General features: G+C 42.0%; 3 protein-coding genes across 5 annotated transcripts in view; 2 read left to right on the plus strand and 1 right to left on the minus strand.

The window, feature by feature from the left end:
* Positions 1–2,302: 2,302 nt before the first annotated feature.
* On the plus strand, positions 2,303–5,028 carry Kebab (Kinetochore and EB1 associated basic protein). 3 transcript variants are annotated; one of them, XM_017166578.3, is made up of 5 exons: positions 2,303–2,515; positions 2,576–2,752; positions 2,816–2,977; positions 3,037–3,195; positions 3,258–5,028. In XM_017166578.3, exons 1-5 carry the CDS (start codon positions 2,376–2,378, stop codon positions 4,546–4,548), a joined length of 1,929 nt encoding a protein of 642 aa, XP_017022067.1. In that variant the 5' UTR covers positions 2,303–2,375; the 3' UTR covers positions 4,549–5,028. The 3 variants fall into 3 exon arrangements, with proteins under 3 accessions (XP_017022067.1, XP_017022068.1, XP_070143630.1); XM_017166579.3 differs by having other exon boundaries at positions 3,261–5,028; XM_070287529.1 differs by having other exon boundaries at positions 2,582–2,752.
* A 6,971-nt stretch (positions 5,029–11,999) lies between these two features.
* Or22c (Odorant receptor 22c) lies at positions 12,000–16,761 on the plus strand. Its single transcript, XM_017166606.1, has 6 exons — positions 12,000–12,523; positions 13,756–13,946; positions 14,041–14,228; positions 15,775–15,876; positions 16,475–16,627; positions 16,711–16,761. The coding sequence occupies exons 1-6, from the start codon at positions 12,000–12,002 to the stop codon at positions 16,759–16,761; spliced, it is 1,209 nt and encodes a 402-aa protein (XP_017022095.1).
* Positions 16,762–17,917: 1,156 nt separating this feature from the next.
* dpr3 (defective proboscis extension response 3) overlaps positions 17,918–24,005 on the minus strand; it is a 51,480-nt gene continuing 45,392 nt past the window's right edge. Inside the window, exons 6-8 of the mRNA XM_017166555.3 lie at positions 21,153–21,480; positions 20,993–21,090; positions 17,918–19,057 (exon numbers count right to left, since the gene is read on the minus strand). Of these exons, the coding sequence (XP_017022044.1) occupies positions 18,936–19,057; positions 20,993–21,090; positions 21,153–21,480 (548 nt within the window). The 3' untranslated portion in view covers positions 17,918–18,935. The remainder of the gene's footprint in view (positions 19,058–20,992; positions 21,091–21,152; positions 21,481–24,005) is intronic.

Genomic DNA, 24,005 nt, shown 5'->3' on the forward strand with positions numbered 1-24,005 from the left:
TCACTGGCAGTTAGTGAGATGCCATTTTGTCCCAATAATGCAAAATAGCTAGATGAGCATCACTGGCAGTTAGTGAGATGCCATTTTGTCCCAATAATGCAAAATAGCTAGATGAGCATCACTGGCAGTTAGTGAGATGCCATTTTGTCCCAATAATGCAAAATAGCTAGATGAGCATCACTGGCAGTTAGTGAGCTTCCATTTTGTCCCAATAATGCAAAATAGCTAGATGAGCATCACTGATGGAAATGAGCATCACTGATGGAAGTGAGCATCACTGATGGAAGTGAGCATCACTGATGGAATTGAGCATCACTGATGGAAGTGAGCATCACTGATGGAAGTGAGCATCACTGATGGAAGTGAGCATCACTGATGGAAGTGATCATCACTGATGGAAGTGAGCATCACTGATGGAGATGAGCATCACTGATGCAAGTGAGCAAATTTTTTCATTCGATTTGGCCGCTTTCCAAACTGGGGTAACAGGCGAACAGAAACCAGCAGCAAGCAACTGAAAACTGGTATAAACTGTTATAAAAACATTTGGGCAAAAATAATAATTGGTATAAACTGTTATATTTCATTTTATGCATTTATACCTAATTGTTGCCGACAACAACAGCTTATGGCAACAACAACCTTTTTACAACAACATCCCTGCAGCAGCCCATCCAAATTTCCAAAAATTTCCATGCAAATTGCCCGTTTCCCAAATTGGGGTACCAGGCGAACAGAAACCAGCAGCAAGCAACTGAAAACTGTTATAAACTGTTATAAAAACTTTGGGCCACGAAAAACGTGCCAGTGTGACCATATTGTAAATTTTGTCAAAGTTTCAAACCATTTCGGAGCCGGCGAAAGTTAGCGCAGACTCAAACCGTTTGAATCCAAATTTAGGTGTTATTTTACAACTGCACCTGGGCACACTGAAACTGATCGTCGTTAAATTCAAATTAAAATTTGGCAGTTAAATTCAAATTCAAATTTGGCAGTTAAAATATTTAAAAAAAATTGGTTTAATTCTAAAAAAATCTTAAATAAATATAAAAAATCTAAAAAATGTTTAAAAATTCAGAAAAAAATGTTAAAATTCAGCAAAATTTTAAAAATTTAGAACAATTTTTTAAAAATTTAGAAGAATTGTAAAATATCCGAAAAAAATGTTTAAAATTCAGAAAACAAATTTAAAAATTTAGATTTTGCTTTCAAAATAATTAGATTTTTCCCCAAACGATCCCAAATAAATGCCGCCTTCACAAAAAAATTGCACATTGATTTCACCATCTTTTATCGATTCATATTTGTGAGTTCCATCAATTACATTTACATATTTAAATTGCATTTATAAATATTTTAATTATTTACGCCTGCTGCAGGGTTTTAACTAGCCCGGAGTCAAGATCCGATCACCGTCCTCCACTGCCATCGGGTTGAGATCTGTCATCCCAGCTGCTCGCTCCTCCAGTTTCACCTCTGCCGATCAGGTGATCATCAATCAACAATTACAATGAACTTGATGAACTTGTGCTTCCCAGATCCCTGCGCACGCTCTCGTTTTCGCTATTGGAGTGCTGTAAATATAAGAAATAAAGCTATGTAAAATTAAATTAAATTATAGATAAGTTTTTAAGAAAATTTGAGTAAGCCGTTTTGTTAAACGCAGAAATCGCAATGCAGAACAGCTTTCCGAATTGAATTTCATGCGTTTTTGGCTGAGTTATAAATTATGGCTAGATCGACTTGGCTGTTGATGCTGATCAAGAATATATATACTTTATAGGGTCGGAAACGTCTCCTTCACTGCGTTGTAAACTTCTGACTGAAATTATAATACCCTGCAAGGGTATAAAAAGTCAATTAGATCTGCTACATTATTTTAAATATTATTTAAATGTTATTAAATTGTTATTTAATTATTTAAATATTATTTATTTACCTATTATAATCTATTTTTTTTCTCTATTTATTTATTTATTTTAGTTAAATTTATTATTTATATAATTTTAATAAATTATTTATTTAAAATAAATTAATTAATAATAAATTGAAAATAATAATATTATTTATTTAAAAAAATAATAAAGTATATTATTATTTTTAATTTACTATTATTTTAAATAAATGAATAAATAAGATAATTTGAAATTCGATTTTAATTTTAAAACGGTTAATTAGTGTTTCCAGATCTGGTATTTTTGCGATAGTCCAGTGCTGTCTAGTATTTTTCCAGGCCATTCACAGGGAAGATCATTCACTGGGCTCTTCTCGTGGTTGTTGTTATTGTTTTTGTGCGGTAAAATATTAAAAATTGTAAGCCAATATCGAAGAAGAACTATAAGATAAACTGAAGTTTTGTTACAAAGGAACCCGGAATGGCCGATGGTTGGTCGGAACCGCGTCCTTTGCGGAGCAAAGAATTGCTGGAAGTGCATAGATCCCATAATAAGGAATCCGGGAAACGCTCCGAAAGTCGACAGGAAACTGGGCCTCTGTTCCAAACTCCCGAGATGAGGTAAGTACTCTTAATAATACATATGTTTATCACATTTCCCTATAATTTGATCTCCTAAAGCTGTAGTATTCCCTCTATCACCGTCACCCAATCGGAGTTTCGCTTGGAACGCCCCAAGGAATTGCTGGAACGCATGGAGAGGTCAAGATCAGCCTCCAAAGTACCTCCGAAAAAGAAATATTTAACGCCCGAAAACAGGCAGCGGACCTGGGAAAAACCGAAAACTCCGCCGACTATGTAAGACAATATATAAACATCTTCCATTTAATACCTTATGATTTTTTCCTAAAAATTGAGTAGTCCCCTAAACATAGGCCTACCTTTGCGATCTAAGAAACTCTTGGAACAGCAAAGATCCAGGCATCGCAATGACTCAACCGTCAAATCAGCATACTATCAGATACTATCCTCGCCTGTACGCAGCCAGTATCGCGTGGAACTGCTGAACACCCCAGAGATAAGGTGTGTTTTTAAACAAATTTAATACATATATAATAATCAAGTGTTAAATGCCATGACAGACCTGCCGTGGTTACTTCACATTCGGAGATTCGCTTGGAACGACCTAGAGAACTGCTAGAACGTCTGGAGAAGTCCCAAACCCGATCAGCCTCTGCTTCCAAAATACCCGCCAGCTGTGAGCAGCGAGCTTGGGAAGAGCCAAAAACTCCAGAAATGAGGTAAGCCAATGATAACGCCGCAGGGACTTGGTATTACCTTCATTTTCTAAACATTTCACCAGCAGTCCTTGTTCAGTCGAACCAGGCTGGGAGGTTCGCCCACTTCGCACAAAGGAGCTCCTCGAAAGGGAGCGCCAGGCGAGCATAAACAGGCGCACGGCATCAGCGTCCAAAATTGAAAAAGATAGAACAAAGGCGGCCGCGCCCGTATCCAGCCTTACAGCGAGCCGTCTGTTGGTGCCCTCGATTGGGTTCTCGTACCCCAAGGATCCCAAGGCCTGCCTAACATCTGCAGCGGGGGAAACACCACTTCCGAAGCTGACCAACACAAAGCGCAACCTATTCCATCAGAAGGAGTCTTTGCGGCAGAAGCTGGAGAGGATTACGGACGAGTGGCAGAGAATGACCGAGTCACAGCTTCGGCAGCTCATATTGGATTTCGTGAACCTTTGTCTGCCCCATGCTGGTGCAAAGTGTTCGTATCTGAGCAGAGACGGCTATGTGAACCAGCTGATGGAGGCACTGCAGCAGCTCCAGTATCCCAGAGAGGTAAACAAAACCTGGTTGCGGATGCCGAAAAGCCAAAAGGCCATGAGCCAAGTGTTTGAGATACTGCGTTTCTTTTTGGACTTCGCTTACGACGAGAAGAAGGAGGGTTTATGCGTATTCCCCATTGTTTCAGATGAGAAGCAGATCTTTGAGCAGGCTGCCTGGGCATTCCGCTTGGGGGAAGAATGCCCAGAACAAAGGCTGGAAGAATCTGGCACCTCGTCCGACATAATCAGCCTGCAGCAGGACCTTGAAAATCTAAAGCTACAGCCACAAGACCCCGACTTGTGTTCGGAATTGCATTCTCTGCAGCAGGAGAAGCAGCGTATCCAAGAAGAGCTAGCCAACTGTCGGGCGGAGATTGAGTTAGTAACCTCCGAATCCGCTAATAAGTTGCATGTTCTTGGAAATCTCTACTTGAAGAAACTATCCCAGGCTCAGCTACTAGGCAAGCTAAAAGAGCGTGTTAAGAACCAATCCTGCAGCATTCAGGACTACGGAAAAATGGTAGATCAGCTGGAGGAGCTAAGGCTCGAGTTGCAGCTTCATCGCCTGCGTCTCCAGGAATTCGGGGAACGGCTGAGGCTCCGCAAGCTTAAATTAAAGCGCTGCCAAAGGGAGCAGAAGGAGAGTATTGAAGCCTTCAACGTGTGCATACGGGATTACGAATATTCGCTTACTTCAGTGAGCAGCCATCCAACATCCCTGCAGTTATCCCCGAATGCCACGATAGCGGACGTCGAAGAGGTTATAACGCGGCTGAGGAAGAGAAGAGTATTACCTACATATATCTTCGCCTGTTAAACACATAACATCGGCCTACAGGCCTCCTTTGGGTGAAATCAACCAAACCCCTCATTAGAACCCATAAAGTTCGAGTTAATTTAAGCAAATACACACTGAGCCCGGCTATTAAGCTGCTAGTTCTGTAATTCCTCCTTGAATTTCACAGATTTATTTAATTGAATTTATCAACTGGAAGCCTCGACAATTTCCTGGCCCCTGGATTTAAGTTCGTGTAATTGACATTTGAATGAGTCATCGACAGCTTGCACTATACTAACTCAAAGAGAATAGCGCCAGAGTCGGGCTGCTGAACCTTGAAAAAGTAATACAATTTAATCCCCAGAAAACAGCTTTCTCTTTGAAGGAAGAACTTAACTCTTCAGCTGTTTAAATACTGTGCAATTGTAATAAATAACTAAGTATTGGCTACCTCATTTCTGTTCAAGCGATTTGATAAATAACATGTAATACTTAAGCCTCTTTATAATAATAATTGGGAAGGCCATCTTTGCTTTGAAAATTAAGTTAATAAATGATGAAATAAAATCGAGTATTTATTGGCATTAATATATCATTTACGAAAGCTTTATTCGTCAAACTAAATCTATTTTCTGGCCATAAAGAGTAACAGCTATACGGCGGTTCGACTTTCCTGTTGCATATTTGTGGAAGACTTGTGGATTGGCATTAATTTAGAGCTCCTGCAGCAAGGACGTCGCATAACGAGTGGGCGGGCGGACCGAGTGGGCTGCGGGGTTAGATTTATAATGCGTTTGTGTTTGTGCCCCGGAGTGGAACTAATAATCTTATTACTCAGCTGGAAGAGAGATGCCAGCCAGCGTCAGCAGCAAAACTTGGTAACTATAACCGCACGCACATGGCTATGGACATGGCTCGGCTCTGACTATGACTGCTGTGCAATTAAACAGTAAACAGAGTGCATAAATTATTTCCCTCTGCTACAAATCCCGGCAGCTGGGAGGTGCTATAAAATACATGAATTAGTCTAATGGAAATGCGAGTTTCTACAGCCAACAATGCCAAAATTTCGAATGTATGTAAATTCCCGACCAAAAACAACACAACAGCCTAGAATTTTGCGCAAATTAAACAAAAACAACACACGCTCACGGCGTAAGTGCAGAAATGCGTAAGGATGATGGTAAGGAAAATGTGGTCCAAATGCCAAGATTATGGCGTATAGTAGTTAGTTCAGGCTCGGAAATAGTTATCTGCTCCACAACGTGTGTCATAACCCGCTCCTTCGGAACCGAGAATGCCGAGCTCACCTTTAAAACTTGCTCCCAACTCTTGGGCTTAAAACAATTATGGTTGGTGGTGGGGAATGACGCCTGATGCCTGCCTCATGCTGCCAGCTCTGTACATTATTTTCCTTCATAAAACAAACACTCACCTCGGCAGGAAAGGAGCCGCCAGCCAGTCAGTCAGTCAGTCACTCGCAAAAGAAGCAGCATCCTCCGACAGGCAGCATCGCTGGAGTGAAATAATCGCATATCGTAAACTTTGACTTGGAGCTAATGAAGAATTGCGGAGCCTGGCGAGCTGCAATTGAGTTAATTAGCCGAAAAGAAAACTTGAGTGAATGGAAAGTGGAAAGTGTCGTGACGTTCATAAACAGTGGAGGCTCCGGAAATGGCAGGTATTTATTTATAAATTTCTCTTGATGCTTTATCATTTTTGGAAGACATGTGTTAAACTTCTGGTTTTGTTTAAGGTACTTCATTTAATTTGTAGGCAAAGAAAACCCAGTTATCTTTTGGCGGTAATTAGCGCTCTCTCACTGTACTTAACCCTGGTGTTCATACGGAAACTTTCGAACTGGTTCGATTGTCAAACAAACAAAAGAAAATTCTCTCAACAAAATAAAAGCAAAACGCCCGCGCCAATTTCGCTGTGTGAAGAGGGAATCGCGGAAAATCAAAAGGCACTGTTTCTGTTTCCTACGGCATTCGGTATCCTTTGCATCCACCTCCTTGGCACTAATGGAAAGTAACGATGCTTGTTGTTTTCTGTTTAATTTCGAGCTGCCAACGGGGATTCCCCGCTTTAAGTTGAAGGGGAAGCCAGCTTAAATTCTGAATCGAGCAGCGCGGAAGTGAATGAAATTTGTATGCGGAGCGGTGGAAACCACGGGATGACTCGCTGACTGAACTGTTTTCTACGTTGCCCATGGACTAGCTGCCATGGACTTCTATCCGGGATGGATTCTCGGAAAAGGGGGAGCAAAAAAAAAATGTCAACTGCAGCGTGACCAAGTCCCACGTCCACCGTTCCCAGCCAATGTCGAGTCATGCGATTGCAATATTTATGCAGTTTGTGCAGCGTTCGCTATATTTGACAGTTGCTCTTCCGCTCAGCCGCTGGGACATCGGGGAGATATCCTGCCAGCGAGCATCCCCGTAATGAGTTCAGCCGCACAGGAAGACTATTTAATTCCAAATCCATTAGATTCTGGAGAATTGTATTATTGGAGAAGTGATTATTGGGAATAAAAGGCACAATCCCCTCTATAATTATAGATTACTTTCATTTGTAGACCTGATTATCCGAAGCTGGTTTTCATCTTAAACATCGGAATCGGTTTTCTATAAATTTAACAGTTATTGAATTATTAAATTCTAGTTTAAGTTGTAGTATTCCGAACATTTTAAAGAAACCAGAAACCTTTTACAATGTAAAATGGACCTGAATATAAGTTTAATTACTAAATTTAAATATAACTCTCCATTTAAACTTTTAAACCTTGTACTGTATTACTTTTTTAAGCCGCCCTCTGGCCTTTTAAGCAATCCTAATGGGCAGAGCATTTAACCTTCGTTGTGGTGAACGTAATTGTTATTACTCAATTTTTTTCTGCGCATTTCAGCGCTTTTCGGCTCTAGGAAGTTTGCTTGCTTAGCCAGGCGTGCAACAGCCACTGCCACAGCGGCAAGGACGAAGGACGCAGGCTGAAGGCTGGGGGAAATAGGCAGGACGATACGATGCTGCAGCAGGTGGCGCGTGCGTTGCTCGAACGGCAATTGCATTATCAGTAAATTATATCTGCGGCGACGCCGCTCCTGCCCCTACCCCCGCTTTTCCGACTTTTCCCAGTGCCGACATGTTGGCCATGTTTACGGGTTGCCTGCGGCCATGTTTGCTTGCTCCTGCTGGTCCTGCTTTTGCTTCGGTTCTGCCTCCTGCTCCGCCATTGTTGGATGGCCGGATACGGGTCCGTTGTTGGTGCCGCTGCTGCTGCTGCCTCCGTTGCTGCTTGTTTGTGCGCCATTTTCGGCGCTTTCCTGCTGATTTATGCAAAACTGTGGCATTTTTCAATTGCATTTTACACTCGTCCTGCAAGTTTCGGCACCAGCTCCGGATACGGAGGCTCCAGGCTCCACGCTTCGTGCTCCGTGCTCCAAGCTCCAGGCTCATGACTCCGGGGTCCTGTTTCCTTTCGCTTGTTTGTGTTGTACAATTTTCACACATTTGTGCAACTTTGCCACCGAAATGTGCAACACATTGCCCCCGTCGCCTTGTTGTTGTTGCTGCTGCTGCTGTTCCATCTTCACAGGACCTGCCACGCCCCCTGGCAACCCAAGCCCCCTTGCAGTCAACTGCATTTTATTGCCACAGATGGGAGTGGCGTTGTGTGTGTTAGGGATCCATATAGCCACGATATCCACGCTCGGTTTTGCGCATTTAATGCCGAGTTATAACTTTCACGTGGGTTGCTTTAGTAGTTTTTTACACGCTCACACACCCAGTCCCGGCGCCCTAAAGGTTCCCAGCCTGAGTTACGTGGCCACATAAAAAATATCCCTTACTCGAGCGGGGAGTCGCTCGAAAGTGTCACTTATGCATAGAAGATTTGCGATGCATTTTTCAATGCCTAATAAACATAATTTCAACGGTGTTTATCATCTGACAGCGCGCATAAAATCTGCTCCGCTTACACATTCATTTGTTTATGGATCGTGAAAAGCGCTGATTGATATGGAAAATAGATTGCAGCATATGGGAATATTTAAAACAGAAGACTATGGTTTATGGGCAGACTTTACGATACTACTTTTGGGGTAAAGCGAGGTAAATTGCCATTCATAACTACCAAAGAATATTTTTATTTTCACTGTTTAGGGTTTGATTTTATCTTAAATTCCCTTCTTTTTAGTGTTAAGAATTCCAATTATATTTGCAAACCACCCTCGCCGCCAAATGAACTCTGATTTTGTAGCATCAATTTTCCAGCTAATTGCAAAAATAAGCAAAATTATGTGCCGAGCCATAAACACTGGCAGCAGCAGTACCACTTGATTCCCATGCCCGCTCTCCCCTCACAGTCATTCCATCTTGCTCTGATGCATTGCCAATCGGCATTATGCACTTTGACAGGGAGCGCATTTAGTGTTAATCATACGCCCTGTTGCACGGCAGTTGCATCCTGTTTGCTAATTCAATCTGCCAGAGCGAATGCACACAGGGGGCGGCTTGTGGGAAGCAGAGAGCCAAGTATTCACACTAAATAATTAAATATATTATTAAATTCAATTCAAGAAGTGTGAGAGGAAATCCGATTTAGATGGAATTCAGCAAACAAATTTATTGGCGCATAATTCAAGGCGGCGCAACGCTGATGATGCCCCGCACTGACGATGATGCATTGCGGGGCAGGAAGCAGCCCCAGATATGAATGAATGCAGCTGGCAATTTATGGCAACCTAGCGGTGCAATGGAGGAGGTGGTTTTTTGGGAGGGGGGATGCTTTGGGCCAAGGCCGTCGCCTTGCCAAAAGCAGCAAGCCGGCAAAGGAGAAAGAAACGCCAGCTACAGAAGCCATGGCGATGACGAGGAGCGACGAGATGGAGGCGCGACCGCGTGTGTACACTTTTTTTGCCAGACAGGGTTGGACGAGAGTGAAGGAAATTTGGTGAGTTACGCTGACGAGCGTGAGCGACAGGCGAGCGCCGAAGCTCAGCGGATAGCGGCATATCGTAAGGAATTCCCTTCCACAGGTTATAGATGGTGACTGATGTTTCAGACGAGCTGGGCCGCTGAGTTCCCAGAAACACTACAGAGGGGCTGATGTCCTCGGTAGGCCCCCTCGGATGTCAGAGGGAGGGGCCTATTGCAGAGGTTTCGAGGGCACCAGGAGCACTGTTGCCTCGCAGCGAGAGATTAGGGGGTACCTGGATCAAGCCGCCAGTCGAGGCTGCCTCCCCCGGGCGAGTATCCTTCAAAGGAGCACCTCTGCTTGGCTCTGTTGTTCAATCTTTATGCCTACCGCTTAATCTTTCAACTTGCGATAACCATTACCACATGATCTATGACCGGCCCGGGTCTGGTTAAGGTTGTTGCAAGTGCCCGACACTGTTCAGTTATATATCTTACTACACATTCCGTTTGCTCTACATCCTGTTTTACTTATTAGGCTAAATAATGATCAGATTAATTCTGACAAGCTGACATTTAGTTTGCTCTGTGCTTTCACGATTCCTGTTTCTTCACAGCTGTTTAACAGTTCCACGACAGTCTCTTGAAACGTGCACCTTATGGTACTTGATCCAATAGCTGCCTATGGCCTTAGGAGACCTCTTGCCAGCTATCATGCAGAGGAGGTTGTCAGGGTAGTCCACAGTGCTTACCATCGCGCCTATGTACTTGTACCTAGAGTGAGCCACAACGCTGTGCATCACAACTCAGCCGCTGCTTGACGATAACTGCAATGTACCAGCATGCACTGTGCTATCAACCACGCCATGTAGGCACCAGGCTCACATGTTGATACCATGTCTTACTGGAGACTGGGCGAGCCTGAGCAGGCGCTCTGCAGCAAAGTGGGGGCAGTGTGCGAGTATGTGTGTGTGGCCATCGATGATAGGCGTTGATACAGTTGCTGTAACAGGATTAGCCCTGGATTTGGCTTAGTTTGCCAGGCGGCCATCAGATAGATGGGATTTGGAAGGGGACTTACCAGGAAGCGGGATAGAAGGGAGCACTGGCAACTCCAAACATTATGCAAGACAAATCCGTAACGACGAGGACTGCCAGTTAATGGGACAACCCCAACTGCATGGCCGGCCACTGCGCCAGTCAAATATTATTCGTTGCGGCCCCCAAATAAAATGCAATTATTGTCCATCTATCAAATGGGCAGCCAGCCGTCTGTGGGTGGGGGCAGGTACTGGTGTAGGCTTTTAATTGCTTTGGCTGGGTCTGGTCGGTTAACTATTGGCAGGAACTGTGGCTTACTTGGCCATGCAAATGGAAATTCTCTTAGCCGGCTTAGTGAGCCAACCGAAAAAGATTGCCTTCTAAATTCAACTAAAAGCCATAGATTGCTTTTCCCAAATTCGACTCTATATGAAATTCGGTTATTTTCTTCGATGAAAATTGATTTTCGGAGCTGATACAAATTTTTTATTTAAACTTCTCTTACCATCTTCGACTCCATCCTCAACCGACAGCTCTTTGTTTGTGTTTATTTCAGCCTACGATCCCCTCAATTAACAACTTTTAGTCGAATGGAGGGGAGGAAAGGTAACCCCAATTAAAAACAACGCAAAACAAAGGAAAACTCGAGCGAAAGGAAGCGGAAGTGGACGTGGACGAGGAGGAAAGCCGAAGGAATTGAAAGTTTTGCCGCATAACAATTAATTAAATTTGTATTCGGTGCCTTTTTGTGTCGCTCTTGTTGTGCAACACACACAAAATATTGAATGTCAAACAATGGCTGAGCAATGGAATGGAATATTCCAACTGTAACTGAGCTCTATAATTATAAGTCAGGTGAGACGGAATGGCAGGACCTTGACTGATGGGCGGGATGTCGAAGGGCCGAAGCAGTGGCTCAGGAGAAAGTGTAAGCGCAGACGTAAGCATAAAAACAATTAAAACTTTTGCCAAAGTCAAAGACAGGACTTGCCAGCGGGTACACTGAAAGGAAAGTTAATTAATTTATTTAGAAATTGTATGAGGAAATATGCTTGACAATTTCAGGATATATTTTGAATACGTTTACAAAAAATGCTTTATAAAATGTAATAGAAATTATTTATTTACTGATACAGCCTTGCTTTTTGGTGTAAAATATCGTTAGTTTTACTTTTTAAAATAATTTAAGAAAACAATGTTCTAATGTTATTTAAGAATATGTAAATCCTTATTATTTTGTTATATGTATCACTCTGATGCTGCCTATTTCTAGTCTTAGTTGAAACCCAACTTTCGACCTTAAGAGTCCCCTTTAAATCACTAAGCATTTCCTGAGCAAGAATCGCTTGATTTGCTGGATTTGGGAGTTTTTCCCCGTGCAATAAGCACAGCTCCCTGCCCTGCAATTAGTTGCCCGGAGTGGCTATAAAAAGCAGGCCAAAACATTGCTCCCGACACTCGCCCGGAGCGGCTGACCACTCGACTTGCGGCAAAGAAGACCCCATCGATAGTATCCACTTGAGTTCATCGCCGGAATGATTGACAGCGGGGAGCCAGAGCCTGCCATTGCTGGCCACTTCTACCGCATCCCTCGGTTCTCTGCGAGAATCGTTGGCATCTGGCCGGAGATGAGAAGGGGCAGTGGTCCGTGGTACACCCATCTCCTGTCCGTGTTCGCCTTTCTGGTGGTCCTGGTGGGAGCTGTGGGCGAGGTCTTCTACGGCTGTGTACACCTGGACAACCTGGTTGTGGCTCTGGAGGCCTTCTGCCCCGGCACCACCAAGGCTGTGTGTGTGCTGAAGCTGTGGGTTTTCTTCCGCTCCAGCCGCCAGTGGGCGGTGCTCATCCAGCGCCTGCAATCAATGTTGTGGGCTGCGCGCCGCGAAGAGGGCCAACGTATGCTGGTCGGACTGGCCACCACGGCCAGTAGGCTGAGCCTGTTGCTTCTCAGCTCCGGCACGGCGACCAACACCGCCTTCAACCTGCAACCGCTGATTATGGGTCTCTATCGTTGGCTGTTTGAGCTGCCCGGTCAAATCGAACTGCCCTTCAATATCATGTGAGTATGTATGATGAGAAGGATATTCCGGGGCTCACTTGAACATCCTTAAGCTCGGGTGCCCCAGTTATCTCTTGAGCTTTGAGTAGAGGTTGTACGAAATACATGTTCAAATGACTTTAGTCAGAAGCTAAAAATATCCTTGCTTTATTTTTAAGTTAAACCTTAGGCATTGGTTAACCACTTTTGATAGAGGCATGTTTGCTCCTACATTTGGTATTTTAAATTCTAAATTCGAAGCTTATTTTGAACTATATTTATACCCTTGCAGGGTATTATAATTTCAGTCAGATGTTTGCAACGCAGTGAAGGAGACGTTTCCGACCCTATAAAGTATATATATTCTTGATCAGCATCAACAGGGGAATCTTTCTAGATATGTCAGGAAGAAATCGATTTTTTGGCCATTTTTGCAAAATTTTATAAGGGGTTACATCATTAAAATTTTTGATTTTGATAAAAAATTGAATTTTCAAAAATTTTAAATGAAGTATGCAGATTTATTAACTGTAGAAAATCTTGCACAGAACAGTTTTCCGATTTAAAATTAATGCTCTTTTCTCCGAGTTATGATATTTTTAATTTACAATAAAATCAAGAAGTTTTTTAATATAAAAAATCCGATTTTATAATACAAAATAATATTTTTCCAAGTCAAGGAATCATTTCCGACCCCATAAACCATATATATTCTTGATCAGCATTAACATGCGAATCTTTCTAGACATGTCCGGAAGAAATCGATTTTTTGGCCATTTTTGCGAAATTTGATAAGGGGTTACATCATTAAAATTAGCAAAAATAGCCAAAAATTTTGATTTCTTAAAATTTTAAATTTGGTATGCAGTTTTTTTAAATTAATAAAAACTAACACAAAACTGCTTTTCGAATCGAAATTAATGCATTTTTGGCTTAGTTATGGTATATTTTAATTGTTACCTGCAAGGGTATACAAACTTTGACTGGCCAAAGTTAGTAGCTTTCTTTCTTGTTATACATTATTGTTGTTAAGTAGCTTTTCTTACTCAATCGATAAAGTTAATTAAAGTCCTCGACTCAAGCCACTCGTTGTACTGAAAATCTTTAACCAATTTGGTTAATGAATCGCAAGGACTGGCAAATGCATTAAATATGGCTCGCCATTCGGAGTCGCGACACCCTTAGGTCATTCTTGGGATCAAGCATGGAATATTAATTTTAACACTCGATATCCCGATGCTCCTTGTCACCAGATTGCCAGCGTTCGCCGTACAACCATCTCTGTTTCCGGTCACCTACGTGCTGCTGACCGCTTCCGGGGCCTGCACTGTGTTTGCTTTCAGCTTCGTAGATGGCTTCTTCCTCTGCTCCTGCCTCTACATCTGCGGCGTCTTCCGACTGCTGCAGCAGGACATTCGCAGGATATTCGCCGATTTGCATGGCGGTGAGTGTGTGTGTGGGTGTGTGGGTGTCGTAACTGGCAAAGATGACAATGGCTTTGCTCCTCTGACTTTTCTTGGCCTATCTCCCTCTGTCAGATTCCGTGGACGTTTTCACGGAGGCGATGAATGCGGAGGTGCGCCAAAAACTGGCCCACGTTGTCGAGCGGCACAATGCGATTATCGATCTGTGCACGGACCTAACACGCCAGTTTACCGTTATCGTTTTAATGCATTTCCTGTCCGCCGCTTTCGTCCTGTGCTCGACCATCCTGGACATCATGTTGGTAAGCCTTTTTTCCCTTCTTCAGGGGCTTGTGGCAATTTTATTTTTTGGGGGCTTAAGGTTGCTATAATTTACTTAGCAGTTGTTTCATAAATATTTACTATTTTAAATATAATAAATAAGAATTAAATAACTAACAAAGTAAAAGTGACAGTCTTAATTTTAGAAAATTTAACAAAGTAAAATAAAGCCCCCTTAAATAGTATTTTACTGACGCCACTGACCTTACACCTCGCCTGCATTCGCCGGTCGCTTTAAAAGTTTTTCCCTGTTTGCTGTTTTTTCCCATCCCGTCCCCCCTTCAACCTGGCTTTCCCTGACCTCGGCTCCTTCTCGATTTGTTTGTTTGCTTTGTGGCTGCGACTGCGGCTGCGGCTCTCCCGTGGCAATTTATAAGCGCATGAATTGTTACGGCTCCGAAAAAAGTTTTTAATGCGACTTTCGCACGTTTTCCGGTGTCCCGGACACCGGAGACCCATAAGCTGTTTGCCGCTGCAACTGCCGAGCGCCGAAAATGTTCGGGATGGGTTCTCTCCTGCCCAATGGGATAAGCGATGCCAACACTTCTTGCGACTGAGCCGCCTCCTTACGCGGCCCAAAGTGTTGAGTTATCCATTCGAAACTTGTTTATCGCTCGGGTGTCCCGAGGCCAGCGATCTATTATCACTTTTTAACTTTCTTTCCCGGAAAAGCGGACAAGTGAAAAACATATATGACACTAGGAGGTCCCCTAAGAGTGGAAGATACAATTTATAAATAAATAAAAAGTTTTTCATATCACAAATTATACATTTTCTTAAAGACTTTAAACTTTTTAAAGTAGAAAGTAAGGGTTTTCAGTGATTTAACCAAAGTTAAGGAGTTTTAAATAATGATAAATACAAGAGTAAACCAATAAAATACAATTTGATAGCAAAATATTTGGTTTATATTATTAATAGAAGAAAAATTCTTTCTTTTTTGCAAACTAAAATAGTTCAATACTTCTCTAAGGCTATTTAATATATTTTATTTTCTCAAATATTAACCTTGCTCCCAATTTTTGGCTTGACCTTCTATTTAGCACATTAGACAAATAGGAAAACAAATTAAACCGTTCAAAGAAAGCCAAAAAAAAAGAGAAAACAAATGCAGTTTATTGTGGCCAAATCCAATTTGGGTCTTGTAAAATGGAGCGTGCTTTCAGTTTTATTCACTCGGCGACATGCATAAATCGCATAATTCTTTTTCAATGCCAAAATGGAAAGTCGGACAAGTGGAAAATGGAAAAGAGGGTGAGAGAGAGAGAGGGGAGGGAAAGCTATCAGAGTGAGACCGCAACTAGCCCAAGACCATTTGCCAAAGAACATTGCTTTGATGCTTTCGCATTTCGCAACTAGTTCAAACTCGGGCAAACTACTGTGTAAAGTGTATTTAATAATCCCCTCTAGTTTTTTTTACCCACCACAAGCAATTTCTCTCCAATTAATGGCATAGTCTCTTATCTAATTCTCCTGCATTTTCATATTATTTTATTTCATTTTCCCTGCTCTCTGTCTCCTTCGCAGAACACGTCGTCGCTGAGCGGCTTAACCTACATCTGCTACAGCATCGCTGCCCTCACACAGCTTTTCCTCTACTGCTTCGGCGGCAATCACGTCGGCGAGAGTGTGAGTAAGACTGCTCGCACTTTTCCCGCTTATTCCCGCCATTTTTTTCGCGACCACTTTTCCACTTCCCTTCCACTAGCACCAAACCATTTTCATTTCCATCATTCATTGGGTTTAAGATACCCTAAAGGAGGGGTTGTTTCGGGTTTAGTTGGGTGTGGAGCTGATTTTTTATATTTTAAAACTACCTTTTTTATTATTTTGGAACTAGGAAGATTTGTAGATTATCCAGATTTTTTCTGATATAATTTATGAACTTAATAAATATTCTTTAAATATAGGAAATATACATTAAATTCTTCTTAAAGTATCTCTTCATTCGGTTCCAATCCGCTTGTTTTCATTTGCCGCTCGTGTATCTACTTTCGTTTTTGCAATTCCTGTAATTTCAATTTGACGCTAAACATTAAGCAGCCAGGCGGCCACATAAAAAATGATGTGCCATTCACAAATTGCACTTGTGATAAAATTTTAATTACACAACAAAGTGCGGAGGACTGAGCACCGAGCGGGGATCCAGTTCTCCGGCCAGACGACGGCGAGGACTCCGCCTGAGATTCAGATTCAGATTCAGAACCAGATCCAATTCCATTCGCAGAGCGCTGCTGTGGCGGACGTGCTATACGACATCGAGTGGTACAAATGCGACGCGAGGACTAGAAAAATGATTTTAATGATATTGCGGTGTTCGCAGCGGGCAAAAACAATTGCGGTGCCGTTTTTTACGCCCTCACTGCCAGCCTTTGGTTCGGTAAGGGACGACTACTGTGTGCGATGTGCGTTGATTATGATAATAAATGTTTATGTTTCCATTTCCCCTCTTTTTGCCTCCAGATACTCAGCACAACCGGCTCATATATCACCCTGCTGAAGACTTTTCTGTAAGCCTACGCGGCGTATGATTGATATCCCGGATTGGATTTGCCACAGCCACTGGAAATTTGTCTTTTGCCGTTTTGTTTGTTTAAATTAAAACCCCCAACCGACGAATGGACATTAAATTGCCTGTGAATCAGCAACAAGTGCCGCCTGTCCGGGCCGTAATTGTTTCATTTAAATATTGCGATGATCTCTTCTTCGTGCGGGATTCCAACTAATGAAAAACACTTGCGGCTACGGGCACATTAATTGGGTCAGTCTCGGTGTAGGGGAAAGCGGGAGGGAAGTGGGTGGTGTGTGGTGGTGTGGTGTGGTGTGGCTCTAAGGCGAAGACAGTAATGGCGTTTTTATGGCGCCATCTTGAGGTCTCCGCACCGTGGAGCTGTTTTTCTTAACACAATATTTTCGCTCGCTCTTTGCAACGGCAAATATCAATTATAATTTCTGAAATTCGAGACTGTTATGGCGGCTGAGGCTGCCGCAAATGGTTTTTCTTATGAAATTATCGCAGGTTTATATAAAGATTTTATTCTTAAAGGCAATATAAAAGATTATGGAAATGCTTAGCTAGCTTTTAATCGGTTAAAATCATTCAGCTTAATTGGAGATTGTTTATACTTTTGGATAGATAACAAAAGAATCGATAGGTTAATGATTTAAAATAAATTTTAAATATTACATTAAAGTTAATGTAAATGCCAAAATACTGCCATAATTACTTTTATGAAATCCTTTACATAAACTATCAATATTTCTGCATATTATTTACCACTTAAATAAATTGAAAAACCAATAAAATAATAAACGTTATCCTCTTTACAAGCATTATGACACGACTGCATTGCCACAGATATCAATTTAAATATGGGCATTTTATTTGCTGTTTGATTATGTCTTTGATTACTTCATTTGCATACACTGGTGATAATGATAACGATGATGATGATGTAGTAGCTTGTCCTTTGCACAAGTCAGATCTACGCATATTTCTCATTTAGCAGCCAACTAATTGAATTGAAAACTCTGGGGAGCTGTAGATTCACTAAGTACTCACCGCATTTCAAAAAAGAAATTAAAAGTTTCCCACTGAGCATAACCGCAGGAGTCTGCACAGAATGAAAAGCGCATCGTGTAGTTTCGTTTCAGTTTATTGTTGAAAGAATTCATTCCATTGATTTATCCATTTGGTTTGTCATCACATAAATTATCTAAAATCTGCTTACTGGCTTACGTGTAGTAAATTCATGCCTACCCATAGTAATACTCGCTACACACACTCATGTGCAATACCAAACTTAGTCGAGCACGCCGCCATTGATTTCATTTAGCTCTTCGCTTTTCCGCATTTCCACATTTCCGCTTTCTGCTTTTCACATTCACATTTTCATTCAATTTTGCATTGACTAAATTTCATTTTGCCCATAAATAAATTCCATACAAGTTAGTGTTTATAATTAGGTTTTTGCTTTTAGTTTATCAGATGATGAGAGTTTCTGCCTTTATATAATATATATTACAATTTTCGGTTAGTATTATGTGTGTTGTGTGTGTGTGTGTGTGCGAGTGTGTTATCCTTAGTTCTTTTTTTTGTTTTCGCCTTTGGTTAGCCTGGTTTTCTGTGTTAAGACAGCATGAAATGTTTATAAAGTCGATGCGTGCGAAGAGGCTCCATTGTCAGGAGGAGAGCCTCAGTAATGAAATAAAATACACACTTTTATATATGTAAGTATCCGAATGGCATGTATGTATGTATATATATCCGGTAAGCTGCTCCGCATCTTTGTGGTATTTACAGAGAGTGTCATCGCTTTCCGAGTCCCGTGTCCTATGTCCTTCGCCGTTCGTCCCATGTCCTTGCTCCATGCCCCATCCTCCGGCCTTTGCATTCTGCATTTTACATTTTGCAGTGTCTCATTTCGCACAATGAAATGTAAATATTAAAAGGAAAACAAACATTCGCCTGAAAGGGAAAGCGGCTGCCTTGTTTGCCTCTACCATTTTCCTTTTGCCAGTTTACCAGACTTCTAAAAAACATCTCGCAGCGAGCACGGAAAACTGCCAGCGTCATGGAACATAATTTTCTCGTTCTGCTGCAATTACAATGCCAACAGGGCTGATGATGACGACGACGACGACGTAGAGGGAGAGGACGACGGCAATGCTGGGGACAACTTTCGGTCTCAGTTGCTGACAGCCAATACTCCAGTTCCCATTCCCAAGCTCAGTATCAGCTGGAGCAGCTGGAGTGGCCTGGGGAAGGACCCGGCCGCCCCGCTCTTCTGCATGGCAGCGGGATTCTCATCTGCGGGGAAGACAAGCAGTGGCACAATGAACATGTGTATTCAAATTTTGCCAAGCACAGCGTCATTAACTATGCCAGGCCAAGTAACTTAATTTAATTGTGACCTACACTGAAATAATAGCCAAGAACCAGGCTAAAATTAATTATGAAAAATGTTAAATTATCATAAGCAAAGTAAAATTGAGGTTTAATGAGGGTTTTTTCATTTAAAAATAAAAATATGAACCTAAGACATTTCAAAAATACATTCTTTAATAATGACACATTTCTCGCTGTGCTGACTTTGAAAGTGGGTTGTGTTTAATGGGGGAATGGGTGCCACGCGTGTTTGTCCCGACTAGATAAATGACATATGTGTGTCTGCGTATACGCAATATTTCTGCGGCCTTTCTCGGGCCCAGAAAATGTTATTCCAGGCGCATCATTTGTCAATGCTTTGTTTTGACTCGTCACAAAGGATACCCATCCTCCGCGCACTGATTTTTAAGGCCAGAAAAGAGGGCGGCGGTGGGAGAAATGAGTAATGCGTGGAGAATGCTGCGCGACTGCAGGGTATCTCTGGGGGTCTATAAATAAGTTGGGGAATTGGATTTCCATTTCAGTTAAATCATTTTTTATCGCCGCCAAAAAAGGAGTGGTCTTAAACAAAAAAGTCTGCATGGATGAAGGGCTTTCATGTTTAAGGATAATTACATCATTTTCTTACTTTTTAAAATGAAATAATTAATATATGAGTAGATTTTCCGTATATTTTATACAGAATTCAAATTAGAACAATAAGCAAATTGTTATAAATTATTCCTTTTTTGACACACTCCCCATAGAGCATATCCCCGGTCGTCGTAACGCCTAGACAAGACCGACACTCCGCTCTTATCATTTCTCTTAAAATTTTATTGCCTTTGATTTATTATCTGTATTTATGCTACCAGTCAGAGTCCCTGTCCCAGTCACAGTCTCAGTTACAGTCGCTGGAGCTGGGACTATCTGGGGTCCCACACCCACCACTCCATTCCACTCCACTCCAGTCCGTCCGGTGGATGCCACATGTGGGGCATGATTAAGTGCCTTTTTGCAACTTACTCCTGACATTTAATCATATTTATTATGGCTTCGCTGGGGAGAGGCGGCGGAGCGACAGCAGGCCGATGCTCTTTAAAATGCAAATTCCTGTTCGTACAACAATTTCATTTGAATAAACAACTTAACAACTTAAGTGCTGGACATTTCGCTTAACATTTGATACTGCATAAAAACTAGGACTACCAACGGAACGACTTGCGCTTCAATTTGCTGCGAATGGCCTGCGCATAAAAGGTCATAAAAAACAGTGGAAATTGCCGGACAAAAGACGCGTCAAGTTTATGCCCCTCATTTCGCAGCTTAAAATGTCTTAATTCCCGTCTAATTTATGTGTAAAATATGCAAAGCCAAGTCTGTGCGTTGTGCTCTTCCAGCCGCATTACTCATACGCCACGGAGGCCCGGCGGAGTGGGAAGCGGCGCCCAAACAAACAACCGGATGAATGATGGAGTGAGAGTGCGGCAGAACTTTTAGTTTTTAGGCCGTGTCCGTGAATGAATAGAGCCTGGGCCACAGTGCTGGCCAAAAAATGACTGTCACGTGGAAGTGCTACCAAAGGCTCTTGGCTCTTTCCGGAGTTAACTGCTACTTGGGTGTCCTTCTCTGGGGCACTAACTTCAGGCTGCCAGTGTAAATGATAGGCTTAGAATAGAGCCAGGACAGCACCTGGGGCGGAAGTCAGAATCTTAAGACACTCAAAGAAAAGAGGGTCGATTGTTAAAAAGCAGTAAATATTTGGAATATATTTTTAAAATATCTTAGGGATACTATTTTACTGCCATTTAAAACAAAGCTATTTTCTGTTCTCCCAGTGCAGGCCACACTAGCTCACCCAGGTGTCCCCCGACTCACCATTAATCACATGAACCAGGACGCTGGCACTGCTGGCCGTCGTGGGCTGACACGTGTAGTTGCCGGTGTCCGTGGTCTGGGCATTCGAGATGCGGAGCCTGCGTTAGAGGATTATAAAGCACAGTAAAAACAACTCAATTAGGCTGACGGGCTGACTCACCTGGACTTGAGGGTGTCGCCCAGCTGCGATTCCATGGCGATCCGAGTGGCGAACTCCTTCTGCAGGTCCACCTCGCTCATTATATCGTTGGGCGAAACAACCTCAGCAATACCCTTTCCTGTAGTTTCCTGCCTGCCAACAGGAGCCTCCGGCTGACCATCGTCCGCGTCAAAGGGTGTGATCATGTGCTCGCCACGATACCAGTAAATCGGACCGATGTCCTTCACCGACGGCTGCTGCACCAGACAGTTGAGGATTATGGCACTGCCCGCCTTGAAGTGCAGATCGTGCGGCCCACTGATAACCGCCTTGGCATCCGGCGAGATTTCTGCAAAGGTAACGAGCGAGCCCACAAATGAATCGAAAAACACGCATTCGAGGTGGAAAAGTTGAATAACCAAAATCAATTTGGGGCAATCGGTCGTAAAACGAATTTGCAGCCAACTGAATGCACATAAAAAGTTTTAATCATAAAACTTTATGGAATAACTTTTCAATTGCACTAAATTTAAGTAAGCCCGAAAAAAAGTCCGGGCGGAAGGTAGTGAGAAAATCACACCAGACATGGTGAGCACACCACAGCACACACACATGACTGTGTGTAAATAAACTTATGGATATGACTGTGTATGTGCACACGCCCGAATGGAGAGTCGCACATGCGGATGTGAAACTGGGTTAATAATAATATTTATTATGCATTGGACTGTGAAAATAATAATAATTAAAAAATATACCCGAAAACGGGAGACATGCCCTGGTAAAATGAAATAAAAATTCAACTGTCGCACTGTGGTCCTTCATTTACTTGGAAATTGCTAAAGCGCCGGGGGAAATCTTATTGGGGCTTAAAACTTAGGTAAGAAGCTTAAAGTTAAAGAGCATATTTGGGGGCTTTTCACAGATCAGGGTACAATTTATCCCAATTTTAAGTGTCAGAGATAAATCTGGGCAATTGTAAATTATGCCTTAAGGATATATCAAAGAATAATGTTTCAACTTAAGTAAAATTTGTTTACAAGAGTAACAATAAACCAGTAATTCAAGGTGGTAGGGTACCTTAATTTTAGGACCCCAAAAAACAAATGTAAATAATTTCTTTCTTTGTCTTTAAGCTTTAAGATTTTTAAGCAACAAATATAACATTTTCCTGTTCTTAAATACACGCTCTATGGTCCCTTGTTCCATCTTTAGCACCTGTAAATTGATATCCACCCAAAATGTGCTCTTTTCGACCCACTGTGGCCGCGAGCAGCTCATAAAAGTGCATATGATGATGATTACATGGGTCGCAGGATGCTCAGGGATATCCTGCGAGGGGGGTTAAGGCGTCTGCGAGGATCTCGCGCTCTCTCTTCCTCCCCTTTTCCCACTCGATGTGTTTTTTCCGTCTGTTTGTTTGCGTCTGTGGCATATGTTGAGCGTGCGTGTGACTTAAAAAAATCCCATTGCGCCATTAAGTGCGTGTGTGTATTGGTAACCCCCTTCACCGCCCATTTTGCGAGAGTGTTTGTGCAGTGTCACTGCGTTAAAGGCAATTAACACCCGGCAGAGCGAGGGCAAGGGAAAATCCAGAGACAGAGCGAGAGCGAGACCAGAGCCCGCTATTTTTCATTTCAGTTTTTCATTTTTCCTTCATTTTTCAGCAGCTGTCGCTAAAGTTCTGCGTGCATTTTGTGTGGCGGCGCATGAAGTTTTTTAATTTAAATATTTCACGTAAATAAAATGCAATGCGCCTCTGCCAGCACAACAGCTACAGCAGTCAGAGAGGCGTTAAAAAGGCTTGGGATTTTGCTAAGGTCAAATGGTTGTAATTACCACTTAGAAAGGCTGCGAAAATGTAATCAAGGCAATATCTGTATTAAATGCTGGAAAAAACCATGACGAGATTTGAGGCGATGCGCAGAAAAGTATGCCACAAAAATGGTTAGGGATTAAACCATGTGCAGTGGAAATATTATGGAAAAACTGTAATGCTGCGGAAAAACTGCTGGCAAATATTTGTGCACAGTCTGAAATAATAGCGTTGCATGTTTTTCAAGAGATTTAACGAACAATTTAACTTGGAGTATTTACTTTTCCAGTGTTTAATTTGGAAATCGAAGATTAAATAGCTTTCATTATAGAAATGAAAGATAAATATATACAAAATCAAGGTCACAAAGCAAAGAAAAAATGTATTTTAAATACTTGAATTAAGGTTTTCAGTAGCAACGGTCTTTAAAGCCATAGAAAAATGGTTTTCGCAGACACAATCGGCCATATAAAATATATAATAAAATATTTCCAGAGAAGAAAATACAAAAATAATTCATTGGTCTGTCATCTAGAGTCTCAGTGAAAGATTTAAATAAATATTGTGAAAATTACGTTTTCAATACATATTTCTTTAGTGCAATGAAAACTGCGAATTTTCTTCCCCATATTTTTCCCCAGCGGATTTAACAATCAATTATGGTACTAATTGCATCTGAAATATGGTGTATATATTTTTTTTTTGAGAGTAATGCGTGCATAAATACAGCCTTTTAAATTGTCATCTTAGGGCATACTTTATGCATATTTATTTTGGGTTATTTCCCAACCCAAGCATGGCGTACACAACGCCCCAAGCTGAATTTATATCAGGCATAAATCTCTTTGCCAGGAAAAAATGGAGAAAAACTGCGAAACGTTGAGGGAAAAATAAAATCGTTTGGGTGGAGCGCATAAATTTACATAATGACATTAATTAAATGCGTTGCAACGCACCGGCAAAGCCAAGGAAGAGCAACAGCGGCAAAATATAATATAAATAAAGGCCGGGAAAAGGGTGAAGCCAAAGGGGAGCAACGAGTTGAGCGCCTTGCGAAA

This window comes from Drosophila kikkawai, chromosome 2L (assembly GCF_030179895.1).
Source record: "Drosophila kikkawai strain 14028-0561.14 chromosome 2L, DkikHiC1v2, whole genome shotgun sequence".
Classification (NCBI taxonomy): domain Eukaryota; kingdom Metazoa; phylum Arthropoda; class Insecta; order Diptera; family Drosophilidae; genus Drosophila; species Drosophila kikkawai.

Coding starts and splice junctions, on each gene's coding strand:
- Or22c (XM_017166606.1), top strand. CDS start 12,000: ATGATTGACAGCGGGGAGCCAGAGCCTGCCATTGCTGGCCACTTCTAC. Junction 12,524..13,755: donor GAACTGCCCTTCAATATCAT/GTGAGTATGTAT, acceptor CCTTGTCACCAG/ATTGCCAGCGTTCGCCGTAC. Junction 14,229..15,774: donor CCATCCTGGACATCATGTTG/GTAAGCCTTTTT, acceptor TCTCCTTCGCAG/AACACGTCGTCGCTGAGCGG.
- Kebab (XM_017166578.3), top strand. CDS start 2,376: ATGGCCGATGGTTGGTCGGAACCGCGTCCTTTGCGGAGCAAAGAATTG. Junction 2,978..3,036: donor CTGAACACCCCAGAGATAAG/GTGTGTTTTTAA, acceptor ATGCCATGACAG/ACCTGCCGTGGTTACTTCAC. Junction 3,196..3,257: donor CCAAAAACTCCAGAAATGAG/GTAAGCCAATGA, acceptor ACATTTCACCAG/CAGTCCTTGTTCAGTCGAAC.